Here is a 13,486-nt window from a genome sequence, read left to right as displayed (position 1 = left end):
AAACTTCAGGCTTCAAAACGGTAGTGAACAAACCAATGGGTGACGTCACGGTGGCTAACTCTGTTATAGAGTCTGTCTGCAGAAATCAACAACAAGGCCTTCTTTTCTTCACAGTTAAAATAAAAGGGAAAACATGTATTTTAATTATATATTGTGGTTTTATTGTTGAAAAAAGTGCCTATACAATATTTCTTTAATTATGACATATGCTGAATTAGTATAAATGTTACTAAACTTCATGGTAGGACAGTGACTTCTTTTAGTGTAAAGTAAACAGAAGAATTAATAAAAACTTAATTTAAAAATCACACAAGAGGACAGGTACGTTGTTTTCCAACAGCTGGCTATTATGTTTTCTGATTAGCTACCAAAACCCAGTCTGATATGACCTTTATGGACGTGTTGTGACCCACAGCGGCTGATCCATCATGCAGTCTGGAAGAGGTTTAATCTTTATTTTAGTAAATCAAACTCTCAAACAGCCCTTTGACGGTCTGTCTGAGAGTGAGGGCCGGCCAAGATGTCCTCACTTTCCAAAAATGTCCTCACTCCCAAGGTTTAAAGCTAAAATTGGTTCTCACAAAGATAGCTGTGCAAGTACACACACACACACACCTCACAGCCAGCCATTGGAGGAGAAGTCCCGCCTCAGCTGCTGAGTCTCTGCCTCTGTGAGCGGCTGAAGAGGTGATCGACAGGCGCCGCCGTGGAAACCAAACCACTCCATCGCCTGCTTGAGGGCGGGAACTCCCAACTTCCTGGTCACCTAGCAACACAGAGCTCCAATCAGTCTCCATACACCCCCAACAGAAAACTGGTGTTTGAGTGGTTTCAAAGCGTTATCAATAACGACACATAACAATCAGACGTGTTTGCTATTTGCGACGGATATTGGCTGCTGAGCTCCATCCAGACGGCGTGGCACCTGATATTAGAGTGAAGTTGGACTTTCAGGATGCAGCATGTGGAGGTGTTTGCGTGGTAGATTGATGCTGCAAGGGCACTGACATTTAACACACCTTAACAGACACATTTGTAGCCTGAAGCTAATTATTCAGCGCCGTCTCCTCACGCATCTCACTCAGAACACACAGCACACAAACTCTGACATTTAACTTTGTGTTGTTGAGGTCCAGCCTCCGTCTCATCCGCTGCCTGTTTCAGCTTCACATACTGTACAAGTTCACCCCAAAAAAACCCAGAAGTAAACTGTTTTTACCTGCTTGCTTTAGATCTGTGTTGACAAAACACTTCAGCTACAGTTCCTCTCCTTTTAAAATGACCATGGTATGTTTTATTTCTTGTGCTATCCATCGACTCAGCGCATTTTGTTTGTGGTTCTTACTTTTCCAACAGCAGATGAATAAAATACTCAGTCAGACTCCAGCAAAGGTAGAAGAATATTTACATTGATGAGAGTGGTTTTCATTTGGACATTTAAGTAGTTTTACGAGGTTACTTTTAATGCATCACATTATTGCATGCAAGAGGGAAGTTGCCTTGTATCTGGGCAGACTGGACTTTTGTTGAGCTAAACGTCATCAAACGTAAAATCGTTGAGAATACGTATCTTGATTGGAAAATAACCCAAAACAACTGCAGCTTGTCTTCTCCCACTCCGGTTTAATACAGCCAGTGAGATCGTTTCAGGCTCCAGATCAGTTCTACCTCCAAGACATGTGACTAAACCTCCAGTCTGTCACTGTTTGTGGGAGCTCGTCTCTGAGGACCGTTTGTTCTGCGGTGGATAAAAGCGTCCACCACGCAGCAGATGGTACTCACGGCGGCATTGGGCTCGATGAGGCGCTGCTGCAGGACTCTGGCTTCCTCCCAGCGACCGGACACACACAGACGCTCCAGCTCACACAGCTCCCGGCCCAACACGTTAGCCAGCGCACACACTCCGCCAACCGCACCTAGATCACAATGGAGTTCAAGGATCAATATAGAAGACAGATTTTCTTCCCTCTTTCCTTTCAGGTGTTTTTTTTTTTTATATACTGCTTTACAATGTGATATGTTCTTGACCTCGTGAACCTCAACATGCTTTCCCTGTGATATAATTTGACTCAATACAAGCAAAACAGAGTAAACAAGACTCCGTGTGTGTGTGAGGCTGCGCAGCGGTGCTTTGAGCTAAATGCTAACGCCGCGCTGATGTTTCACAGGTAATGTTTATGACGTCCACCATCTTTAGTTTAGCATGTTAGCATGCTAACATTCGATAATTAGCACCAAACACAAAGTACAGCTGAGGCTGATGGGAATGTTGTTAGTTTTGCAGGAATTTGGTCATAAAACTTAAATATTGGACGAATTTGGACCTGATGAGTTCACATTTCGACACATCCATCCCCAGAGCCATGCAGCGAGCTACAGAAGAAAAAGCACCGGGCAAAAGATTTGTACGTGTTTTGTCACCTAAATCACAAAGTAGGGCTGCAGCAGAGAAGAACTTCTCATCCTCACTTGTTGGGGGAGGTCATCGGCGAGGAAAGGCTCATAAACGGGAACGCCAGTGAGCTTTGTCCAAGAGAAAACTGGACTCACCGACATTAAATCTCTCTGGTCAGCTTGATTTGTTTTGCGCTATATAGCATCCGATTTTGCTAAACAATTAACTGAAGTCATCTCACAGGATTTCTGGGTAGCAAAGTTCATATTTCTGCAAACAAACCTGTTCCAGCTTTTAGGGGCTGTATTCTTATTCACAATTGTTAATTAAATTTGGTTTCATATGGATGTTAAGGTGAAGGAGGTGGCCTGAGAAATCACACATTTGATCAATCATCTCAGCACTTTAACACGCTAAAACATTAGCATGCATCACAGCAAAGCACAAGAAGCACTTGAGTTGCCCAAGAGGTCGGAGAATTTCCTCCGCCAACAGAGAGCCATGTGAAGCTTCAGCGTGAGGACGGCTCATGTTTTCTGCCGGATTCTAAGCTGAACATATATTCCTCTTAAATAAAGCCATCCATCACTCCTCTGCTTTTACACTGCAGTTGTCAACACATACATAATTTATTTACTGACAACAGACATAGTTTTTGAGATAGAAGTCCAGCGTTCCAGCTTCCCATCCTGTTATTTTTCTTTCCTGACAGATCAGTAGGCAGCAGCGCTTCTTCTGATGCCTGTTTTTTGTTTTGTATACAGAGCTAGACACATGTACATTTTCCCAGGCAACAAGATATCATGGCCTTTCAGCGTGACATCACATTGTCTGCGTCTGGTGGAGGAGAAAAGCAGAGTCGGCCTCCGTCCGTGGCCTTGGAGCCGTTGTTGTTGTGGATAGACGAGCCGGCGGCTGCTGATGGGCGGATTTTCTGTCTGATTTATGTTTCTGTGGTCCGCCGCCGCTCAGATCACACAGCTGACGGCAGCTTACCTAACGCTGCTGAGTGACAGGCCAGCGGCCCCGCCTCCTCGCTGCACTGCGAGTGCCAGCTCATGAATAGAGACACTATCCGATTCAAAATGTCCAGGAAAGAGGAAGCACAGTGAGGCGAGGCAAGAATCAACTGAAGTAGATCTCTACCAACAACACACGGTCATGCTCATTAAATAACTGCCATAATCAATTAACTCTTTAACACTACGCCTAAATAAAAATATATTTTGGATTGTTAGATCCTTGAGATGAATTTGGACATGAAGTTATGATAGGGAGTTCTTTTTGAAAATGAAAACTGAGAAGAGGAAAGTCTAATGTATATTTTCATGTTCATTCAACTCTTTGTAGAAGCATCACACCCTGAAAGTTCTACTTTTTGTGCAGCATCAACAATTATTTAAAGTATTGCTAGAACCATGGACGCCAGCTGTCACGTGTACAACCTTTGTCACCTAACGGCAAAGGCTAATCCTCCACCAGCTTCTCCAACACAATCTCTCTTTGAGGGTTTCATGGTCTTCCTTAAAAAGTAAAAAGTGTTCGTGAGGTTTATTTTTCATATTCTAAACTAGACTAGTAGCTGCTACATCACTGTTTGAACTCTTCATGCTCCAGTGAAGTTTTGTATTTTATGACAACATAACTGTCTCTCTTGTCCATGAATGCTCTCCTCTAAGCTCTGGTTTTACTTCGGCTCTCCTTAACTCCACCCATGTCGGCAGGAGAAGTGACAGCAAACATGATGAAAAATTCATCAGCAGCAGTTTGCTCATGCAAAAAAAAAAAGACAAGCACAACCCCTAAGCAAAAGACAATGATGCATAACAATGACAACGGCTGGATAACACTTAGGGCTTCAACGTATAGACAAGCAGGAAAATCGTGAAACCAGAGATTTCGGCTTCAATCTGAGACTTTCCTCTTTGAGATTTGGAAACTTCACTGAGAACAGAAGTCGACGATTAAAGCTCTGCGAGGTTTTGACTGACAGGTGGACGGGCCGCCGCTTTCGGCGCCATTTTGGGGGTGTCGAGAGCATGAACTCCGATATCAAGACTTGAACACGCACTCACAGCACGGACACATTATCATATCAATCACTCACTGGCGTTACCTTACCACACACACACACACACACACACACACACACACACAGCCAATTACTACCATATTTCAGTTATGGAGATGAAAACATGTCAAGGTGCAAAGATCAGAGAGCTGTGTGTGTGTGTGTGTGTGTGTGTGTGTGTGTGTGTGAGTGACAGTGGGAGAACATGACTCATTAGGTTCTTTAGCATCATATTGATGCCTATCCCCCAACGTGTTATCTAATCCAGGCTTACAGTACACTGTACGTGGCCGACATATCAAGAAGGCAGAAGACATCGCTTCATCACGCCGCTGTGACGACGCTGCTGATGTTTTATGATTTACCGCAACTTCAAATGAAAGATCGCATGCGTCCCCGCAGGAAAAGAGGACTCTGCTGAACTTGGGCTGAAGAAAATTACATAACATTTAAGATAAAAAAAAAAACAGGGCAGTTGTCCCTCATTAATTCTAATCAATTAAAGTTGACTAATTGTACTTTGTGATAGATTACCCATCTCATCTCATTTCCATGCTTTTGCTAATTGATTTTTTACGGTGAAATTAAATTAACCTTAACAGCTGCTTGGGAGGTAGAAAATCTAACAACATCTTCAGGACATGCAGCCTGTGCAACTCAATATCAGGATGAGGTCTCTAAAATTCTGCACACTCAGTAGACGGTGACACACGATCTCTTCAGGGAGCTGCTCTCTTCATCTGGAGGGTGAGCGAAATCTGAAACAACTACAGGAAGTGACCCCAGAATGCAAGGGTTTATGGGTAGAAAGAGGGGGATGCTGACATCTGATAGCCAGCAGGTTCACGTGGACGACCAGTCATCAAAAGAATCACAAGAAACTAGACGTTTGTGAATTATGTGGATGTTTCTTTACACTTTGTTGTCTTTTTGTATATCTTTCATTTCGGGTCCTCACTACACAACGTCAACGTGTTCATTTGGTTGGAGATAAAAAGAAAACAAACAGTGGGGGAGACCGCAGCCTGGGGGATATGAAGGCTAGCGACCGCTCCCTGCGAGGAACAACGGCGCTGTTAGTCCTGTTTTAGGGCTTCTTACCAACACAATAGGCGGCCATGAGAAACCCTGCTGAGCCTGCCAACACCTGGAAATCCTGCGTTTTGGTTTTGTGAACAATCAGGCCGATCCGTGTGATCTGTGGAACAGAGAGAGAGAGAGAGAGGAGAAGGTAAAACATCAGGTCTGTTTCATTGTCGTCACTCCTCCTGCTGTCAGGACTCATATCTGATGTTGGGGTTTTTTTTTTTTAATCCCAGGAGAGGCTGTCACAAGAGACGACGACAAAGCCAACATCTCACAAGGTAAACAAATCGCTCAAATTGAGACGAGCACTGACTCTTCACATGGCGGAGGTTTTGGGAGGAGGGGATCGTTCGAGATCCCAAACAGAAGAAGAAGAAGAAGAAGAAGGAGGAGGAGGAAGAAAAAGAGAGAAGAAACAGACGAGTCCCAAGTGAGGGAAAAAAAAGAGGAATCAACTTCAAAAGAGGAAGAGGAGGACGAGGAGGAGGATCATGAATAATTGATAAGATCCCTATTTTGTTTTGCCTCTTTTAATTCTCTTTTGTCAATCCGGACATGAAGCGCAGAATCCAAATAAACCTGAAATGTTCAAAGGGAGCGTGAGACGGCACGTGAAGCTGAAAACTCCGCAGGGAAAACCTGCAGCCTCCGGTTTCAGTCTCCATCACTGTTACCAAGGAGGGTCTATTTTTAACTGCCGGGTGTCAATCAGTTTCCCCATATCAGTCATTTCAAACACGCAGGACTGTAATTGATCAGTCAGTCAATCAGGTTATAGGAGCTCCTGCTGCTCTCCTGAAAGCTTGAGCACTCTGGCTATTTCGATACAGCTCCCCAGTGGGAAAATAACATCGCGGCAAAGGTACTGTCTGCCCCGGCGACAGAAAAACACTCATTAGCTTTTATTTTTTAAGTCTCATTAGCGTCGTTAGCGCGCAACTTGAAAGCGTAGGGAAACTCCACTGAAGAATGGGGTCTTGATCACCCCCTCCCAGATATATCCCAGAACAATATGCATAAAAACGAAAAAAAAACTGATTTCAGTAGTAATTATTAGGTAATAACAGGCGACATTAGATATGTCACACATACTTTATGTAATAATTCAGCAGTAGTCATGCTGCTAGGGGAGCTTTCTGGATCACCATCCAGCATTTGTTGAGATATTCCAGGTCTGGACAGTCACGGCCCCCAGATGATGAATCCTAAGGACTCTGGTGATGCTTTTCCTCTAGCGCCACCATGAGGTTCATATTTCTCGACAACTGTTGGATGGACATTTGGTTCAGGATTGAACGGTAATCACTTTTATGATCCCTTCACGTTTCAAAAAAAGGTCCACGAGTGACGAATGGCTGCTGACAGCCGCCTCTTAAACCTGATTGTGGGATCCATTCGTCCTCACCGTCAGCGAGAAAGACCCGAACCTCTCGGGGACGCTTCCTTTAGCACCTTTAGACCATGACACGTACCTGTGTCTGTCGTTGCCTGTGAGTGTTAGCAGATAGTACAAACGTTTACCTGGGTCATCACTCTCCACCGTGTTACATCTCCGTTGTTGAGCATGTTGTTGCCTTTACAAGCCTAATGTTGGAGCATAATGTTGCCTTGAGGAAATAAACGGACTGTTTACTATATGTAATCATGCACACATACATTTTCTCTAAATGAAAAAGTGTAGTTGTTAGTTTGAGTCTTCTCGCGTCATTTTAAGCGTTCATGACTATCTTAAGATGATAAATGCTCCCGGCTCTCTTACGGAGTTAAATAATAGTAGGCGTTGTAATTATTTCACTTAGGATCTAATTGTTTGGATTGAACAGGCACGCTGATTTCAGTCGGCGATGCCTCACCGTGACGCTCACTGTGTTCACACATCTGGCAGGAGGCTGAAAGTAAGACACCTGATGTGTGTGCAGCAGCAGCGTGGGAGGGACCAATCAGATTAGAGGAGCTGAGGTGAGATGAGATTAAATTTTAATGATCCCTGAGGGGAGAATTTTTAAAGCAGCAAATATCTTAACTGCATGACAAGAACATCGAAAGCTCTACAGATGAGCTCGGTCTTGTGTGTCCAAAAGCAGAAACACGTGGACCCACCAACAAATCTGCTTCTACTTCATGTTATTCGTTTGTCTCAAAAGCAGTTCTAACAAGCTCCGCTAAACATCTGGTTTTAAAGGAATACTCCGCTGAAAACCAGCGCTGGAAAGTACATTTACTAAAGTACTGTACTACTGTGCAATTTAGTGGTATTTTGCTTGATTATATCCTTTTTATTCTATGTCTACCTCTCCTCCATTACACTTCAGAAGTTTGTTTACTGAGACGAGCTTACAGTCGCAGAGACCGAAGCTTTTCCTATTTTTTCAATAAACTAACTCAAATAACTGGAGCAGTAACCTCTAGACGTTGGACCGTTTAATCGTTTAAACTTTACAAACCACTCCTGCAGTCCACTTCTCCACCGTCTCTATGCTCAATATGTTCCAAACACTCGCTGTTAAGAGTTAGACTCAGGAAACTTATAATGTAATGGGTGCCTGCTTTCGTGCGCAAAGGAAAAAGACAATAAGGAAGCTTCTCCGGAAGGCAGCGCAACCAATCGTGTGCTATCTTAGATCAATCGGAGATGATCCCGCGGCGCGAGGCTGCTACCAGCCTGACTACACCAGATTCTGCTGACAAAACACTGATTTCTTTTATGGAAATATGTCGTCTCGTTCCTGCAAGCCCAAGTTCAAATTGACTTTGGCCAAAATATAACAAGATTCCAGCAAAGACCATCCATGCTTAAAATGTTAAACAGCAGCAGCTGGCTGATGTGAGGAAATGTGTGTTTGCCACTCTGAATAATCTTTCTGCGATTTGTCTGCCTTCCTCAAATTGACCCATCACCCATTGTTTTCTGTGTTTGGCCTCTTCACGCCTACAATTGAGCAGGGACGCTCTGCACTTGAACTACACCCACGCTCCTGTCTCCCAGCAAGTGGACAAACATGTTATTTCCCAAATCAGAAATCCATTTGCAACTTCTTGCAAACACTTCCCACACAGACGAAAAGGTATTAAGAGCAAACTGTTCTTTTCTCTCCAACAAGTAACCCTGCAATCAACCCTATAGGAGAATACTATACACACACGTCTTCAACAGTCACCACAAAAGACTGTTTCTACGGATTGTGCAGCATTACAGTTTACTGACATTGCTGTTTTATTGCTGTCAAATTAGTGTTGCTTTCTTAAATAATTGTGTCACTACTGCTACTTGAAAATGTTCTTTAAAATGTTCGAAAAGCTTAACGTTTTTTCACGTCGTTTGATTTTTGATGCCAGCTTATAAAGTTGTTAAAAAACAAACAAACATGTCAATCATTTTGTTTAGATAAAATGAAAGAAAAAACACAAAAACTCAATGTAATGTAGTTGGCGATGAGAGGCAGGTTAGCTCACTGTGAGTGCTGAGACAATCACACTGAATTTCCACTTTGCTTCACTTCATTGAAGCACTGATTCTTGACTGAGAGGTATTAATCTTCTGAAACTTAAAGATCGACTTTAGAGTGAGCCGTACGTTTTACAGTAAATATCTCTAAGGTCATGGTCCTGAAGATGAATCCTAAGGACTTTGATGATGCTGTGGCTAACATGCTAAATGCTATGTTAGCATGCTAACATGCTGAATGTTTAAAGGTCCCATATTGCAGAAAGTGAGATTTCCATGTCTTTTTTGATTGTAAAGCAGGTCGAGGTGCTGCATAAATTCTGTGAAAGTACACTGTGCCTTTAAACGAGCCGTCAGGACTTCCGTAAGGTTGTGATGTCACAACTGTACAGTCACCGCACTCACCCACCAAGTACAGGGACGCTTGGGACTGCGCTTCAGGTTTCTGGAGGTTGTTCAGTTTGAAGGGCCAGCAGAAGATCAATAAGGACTTTTAAGAACTGTGAATCATGCAAAGCTGCTCTAGTGGAGTCCCAGAATACAAATATAAAGCCTGAATGAGCTAAAGGTTAACATGCTAACATATTAACATCAAACAGTTGTTAAAATGCATGTTAACATGCTAACTGAGCACTGAGGTAGAGCTGAGCTTTGGTCTGAGAAGAAACCCAGTCCTGAAATGAACCCTCGCTACAACTGACTGGATGAACGGACCTCCTGTTGAGCTGTCATTAGGCTTCGCTTCAGATTTTCCATCTAGAAAACATGGCGTTTGATGTGGAAACATAAACTTCCTCCTCAACACGACACAAGAATCAGTTTCTGAAAATAAATCCGGACAAAAACAAAGGCTATGCCGTTGCAAAATCCTGCTTCATTCTATGTTTATAACATCTAGTTTGTCATCTAAGTTCAGGAGTTTTTAAGTCTCGAAATACTCAGTTTGCTGATGTGTCTTTCAGACACGTCATGTCGTCTTGCTTCGTCAGGTTAATATCAAATAGCTTGATGTAAACGAGACTCAAGCCCTGATACATTACATAGAAATCTGCAGCCCTGTCAGGTCAGCTAAGCATCAGCGTGGCTGCTTGACCTGCACTGACGGCTGATCAGGAGTTTCTTCTCGACTCACAGATCACATGGGGGAAAAAAAAAGGTGTTTCTTACGTCTCCTCCGCTGTCTTTAAGGCCCAGGATGTTGGGGTGCTGAGACAGCTGCATCACAGCGTCCAGCGGCAGCTCCAGTCCCGTGTTGGCCGGCACGCTGTACAGAACCACCGGCACCGGGCTGCAGTCCGCCACCTGCAGGGGACACACGGAGACATGAGACTGCTCCATGTTTAGATGCCAGACTTCCCTTCGTTTTCAACGCCGCAGTTTCAGCCACACAATTCTTACAATAAAATATCAAATCACATATTAATATTATGTTATGGCTACACTCGTCCATCACTTGACATTTATCCATCGCAGCCCTCCATTGAAAAGGGTTTTTAATAGTGATTTAGAGGTTTCCTCTGTTTTAACATTAATGTTAAGTTTGAATATGTAATATGAATTTTTGGGGTGTTTTCGGTATTGACTCGTCTTTAGGCGTTGGGGTTATGGTTAGTGTGAGAATTAGGGAATGCATCATGTCAGTTAGGGTCCTCACAAGTACTGAAGTTTAAATGTGTGTGTGTGTGTGTGTGTGACCTTTGTGAAGTGCTGGATCAGAGCGCGGCCGTCCATCTTGCCCTTGTAGAAGCAGGGCGTCACCACGAGGACGGCGTCGGCTCCGGCTGCCGCCATCTTCTCTGTGAGCCGGACTGAGGCTGTCGTGGCTGAACAGACGAGAGATGAAAAAAAAATACATTTTCATTTCTAGTTCAACATATTTCTATAGCGTATAGTCAGTTTTTAATTCACCTTCTGTATGTACATATAATACACGCAGGCCCTCAAGTACAAAGCCTCCATTTCTACTCCATCAACTGCGTATACGACTTCTTTCTTCTACTTTAGAAACTCGATACAACAACCTTGGCCTCGATTATACACAGAGTACATGTAGTAAAGAGGAGGACGGAGGAAAGACACAGGAAAGACTGAAAAGAAAAAGGAGAGAGACGGCTGGAAAACAGACCTTGGATTTGAAATTAGTTCCTCCATGAGCGGCATTTCATGGAGGACCCAGACGATTTACGCAACAAATATGCCACGTCCCTGGAATATTCATTGAATAAATATCTGTGAAATAATTGATGAAGAAAGAGCCTGGAGGTTTTTATATCGGCAGTGAATGGAGGAAGAGGAGGGAAGCAGAGGAACTATAGAGCGAGTTAATGCACGTCTCTCCCCTCTCTCTGAATGTTCATTATGTGCTATAGAACTGTTACAGACTCCATTTGACTTCAATTATCAGCCCATGGAAATTAAAATGGCACCACCAGCTGATAATGAGCTCAAATCAAGGCCCCTAAAATCTATATTGGAAACACACGTAGAGTCGATTTGACCTCCACACACGGGAGTCTGACCTGTAAGTCTGATAGAAATCAGAACGTTTGTAGTAGAGCTGCTTTTCTTTGTCCTTTATGACAGTATAAAAGACCAGCCTTTGGGTTGTTGGTTGGACAAAAGAAGCAATGCGAAGGCGTCACTTTGGTCTCTGGGAAACTGCGACTGACTAAACGATGAATTAATTAATCGTGACAATAATTGGCAGATTAACCGATAATGAAAGTTTCATTAAAATAATTAGCTGCAGCCTTAATTTGAAGCTCTAAATGAACAAAGTTTTTATTTTCTAAAAATGAACAAACTGATTCACGACTGCTGTAAAAACTATTTTCCTTTAACGGAGAAAACTTTTGAAAATAATCTGTTGATGGCCAACTTTTCACACGTTTTGATGATCAGTGGTTGTTTTGACAGAGCGTCGACTTTTAACAGATGAAACTCATGTTGTTTAAAATGTCACAGTTATTAACACTTACTATTGTTTTTTTAAAAGCAGCTTTTCATAGTTGTAGTAGTTAATGGTGTACATTAGAGGTGTTTATAGACACACACACACACACACACACTGGGACCTACATTCACAGCCGGATCCAGCCATCAGCAGTTTGTCTGCAGGCAGACACCGTCTGACCGTCCTCACCACCTCCACCCGCTCCTCCTCTGTCAGGTACGGATACTCACCGTTGGAGCCCTGAACCACCAGACCTGCAACACAACATCCTAATGTTTATCTGATTGTTTGTAACTAACAAACTGAACCTCTGAAACTAGTGGCCAAAACTTTCTTCTTGTTTAACTTTTTAACTAACTAAAAAAAATGTGAAATTCACGTCACTCAACCTTAATGGGAAGTTTTAAATGTGTATGAGTATATAAAATGGTATATAATATACCTGTACACCGATTAGTAATCATAGTAGTAGATAAGAACTAATAGTATTAGTAGTAATATCAGTAACAGCAGCAGACAAATGGGCTGTTAGTAGTTTCAGTAGAAATGATATTAGTAGGACTAGTAATCATTTAAAAGTACTAATGCTAATAGTAGCAGCAACACCATTAGCTGTAGGCTTTAGAAATGTAATATCTGTAGTAGTGATAGAAATCCACCAGAGGGCGACAAACACCTGCAGGCCTCCAGGTGATTTTGCGTTTTTTCCTCCATGCCGGACTTTGTCCTCCCTGTCGGGTCCCTAAACAAACTGGTGACGGACTGACTGTAAAGTAAACGCAGTCCCTCAGCAGGTTTTGAAGTGTGGCTGGTGTCCAAAACACTCTGAAGTTTCACCAAAGACACGCAGACTGCTGCCACACACTGTGTGAGTCACTACCAGTGTTACACTACCAACTCAAGCTTATCTTAGTGTGGACCACCTGGACCCCTCTCAATGACCCCTGCACCTCGGACTCTAGGCCTACTCTGGGATCCTGTCTAGACTCCGCTGGCTTTGCAGAGTCCCGAGTTGTGTTGGTGAAAGTGCGCTCTGTGCCTCAGGCCTGACCTTTGAATGGTATCTTGGCATATTTCTGCAGGTTTTCCGACAGTTTCTGGTAGTCCACGTCCTCCTTGGCGGTAAACGGAGTAGCAATGGGCGGATAAATCCCGCTGAGGTCCAGCCTGGCAGCTGCTGTGTAGCTCTGGGTTCGTTTCCATGCCGGCAAGTGACCTCCTCTGCGCAGGGGACTCAGCCCTCTCCATGCCCGGACGCACAGCATCGTGAAGCGGACAGAGTGACCGAGCTGCTCGCTGCCTGTGTGCTGGGACTCTGTGCAGCTGCTGCAGCCGAGGACAGTTAATCACTAACCCGCTTTTGTAAATATTGACCAGAATTTGGGATTTCTGAGCAACTTTGAAAGTGTCACAACTCTTCGCTCCACGCAGAAGCGCGTTTTTAATCGGCCACGCTTCGCTCTGCGCGGGGAGCTGAACTTGCGCGTTTCCTGTCAACTTCACGCGATGACCCGCATGCAGAGCGTTTCATTCAGC

General features: G+C 43.6%; 1 protein-coding gene across 1 annotated transcript; it reads right to left on the bottom strand.

Annotated features, from left to right (window-relative positions):
- Nucleotides 1-557: 557 nt before the first annotated feature.
- hoga1 (4-hydroxy-2-oxoglutarate aldolase 1) lies at nt 558-13,215 on the bottom strand. The gene is made up of 7 exons (XM_070915395.1): nt 13,002-13,215; nt 12,076-12,204; nt 10,693-10,820; nt 10,165-10,299; nt 5,568-5,664; nt 1,783-1,916; nt 558-766 (listed from the first exon to the last, which is right to left on the bottom strand). Exons 1-7 carry the CDS (start codon nt 13,213-13,215, stop codon nt 617-619), a joined length of 987 nt encoding a protein of 328 aa, XP_070771496.1. The 3' UTR covers nt 558-616.
- Nucleotides 13,216-13,486: the final 271 nt, after the last annotated feature.

Source organism: Enoplosus armatus, chromosome 2 (genome assembly GCF_043641665.1).
Source record: "Enoplosus armatus isolate fEnoArm2 chromosome 2, fEnoArm2.hap1, whole genome shotgun sequence".
Taxonomy (NCBI): Eukaryota; Metazoa; Chordata; class Actinopteri; order Centrarchiformes; family Enoplosidae; genus Enoplosus; species Enoplosus armatus.
This window is presented reverse-complemented; position numbering and strand designations above follow the sequence as displayed.

Bases quoted from the DNA above. Each gene is read 5' to 3' on its own strand.
- hoga1 (XM_070915395.1), bottom strand. From the start codon at position 13,215: ATGCTGTGCGTCCGGGCATGGAGAGGGCTGAGTCCCCTGCGCAGAGGA. The intron at 12,205-13,001 runs GTCAGGCCTGAG...GTTGTGTTGCAG, and splicing joins TGCCAAGATACCATTCAAAG to GTCTGGTGGTTCAGGGCTCC. The intron at 1,917-5,567 runs GTAAGAAGCCCT...ATTGTGATCTAG, and splicing joins CATGGCCGCCTATTGTGTTG to GTGCGGTTGGCGGAGTGTGT.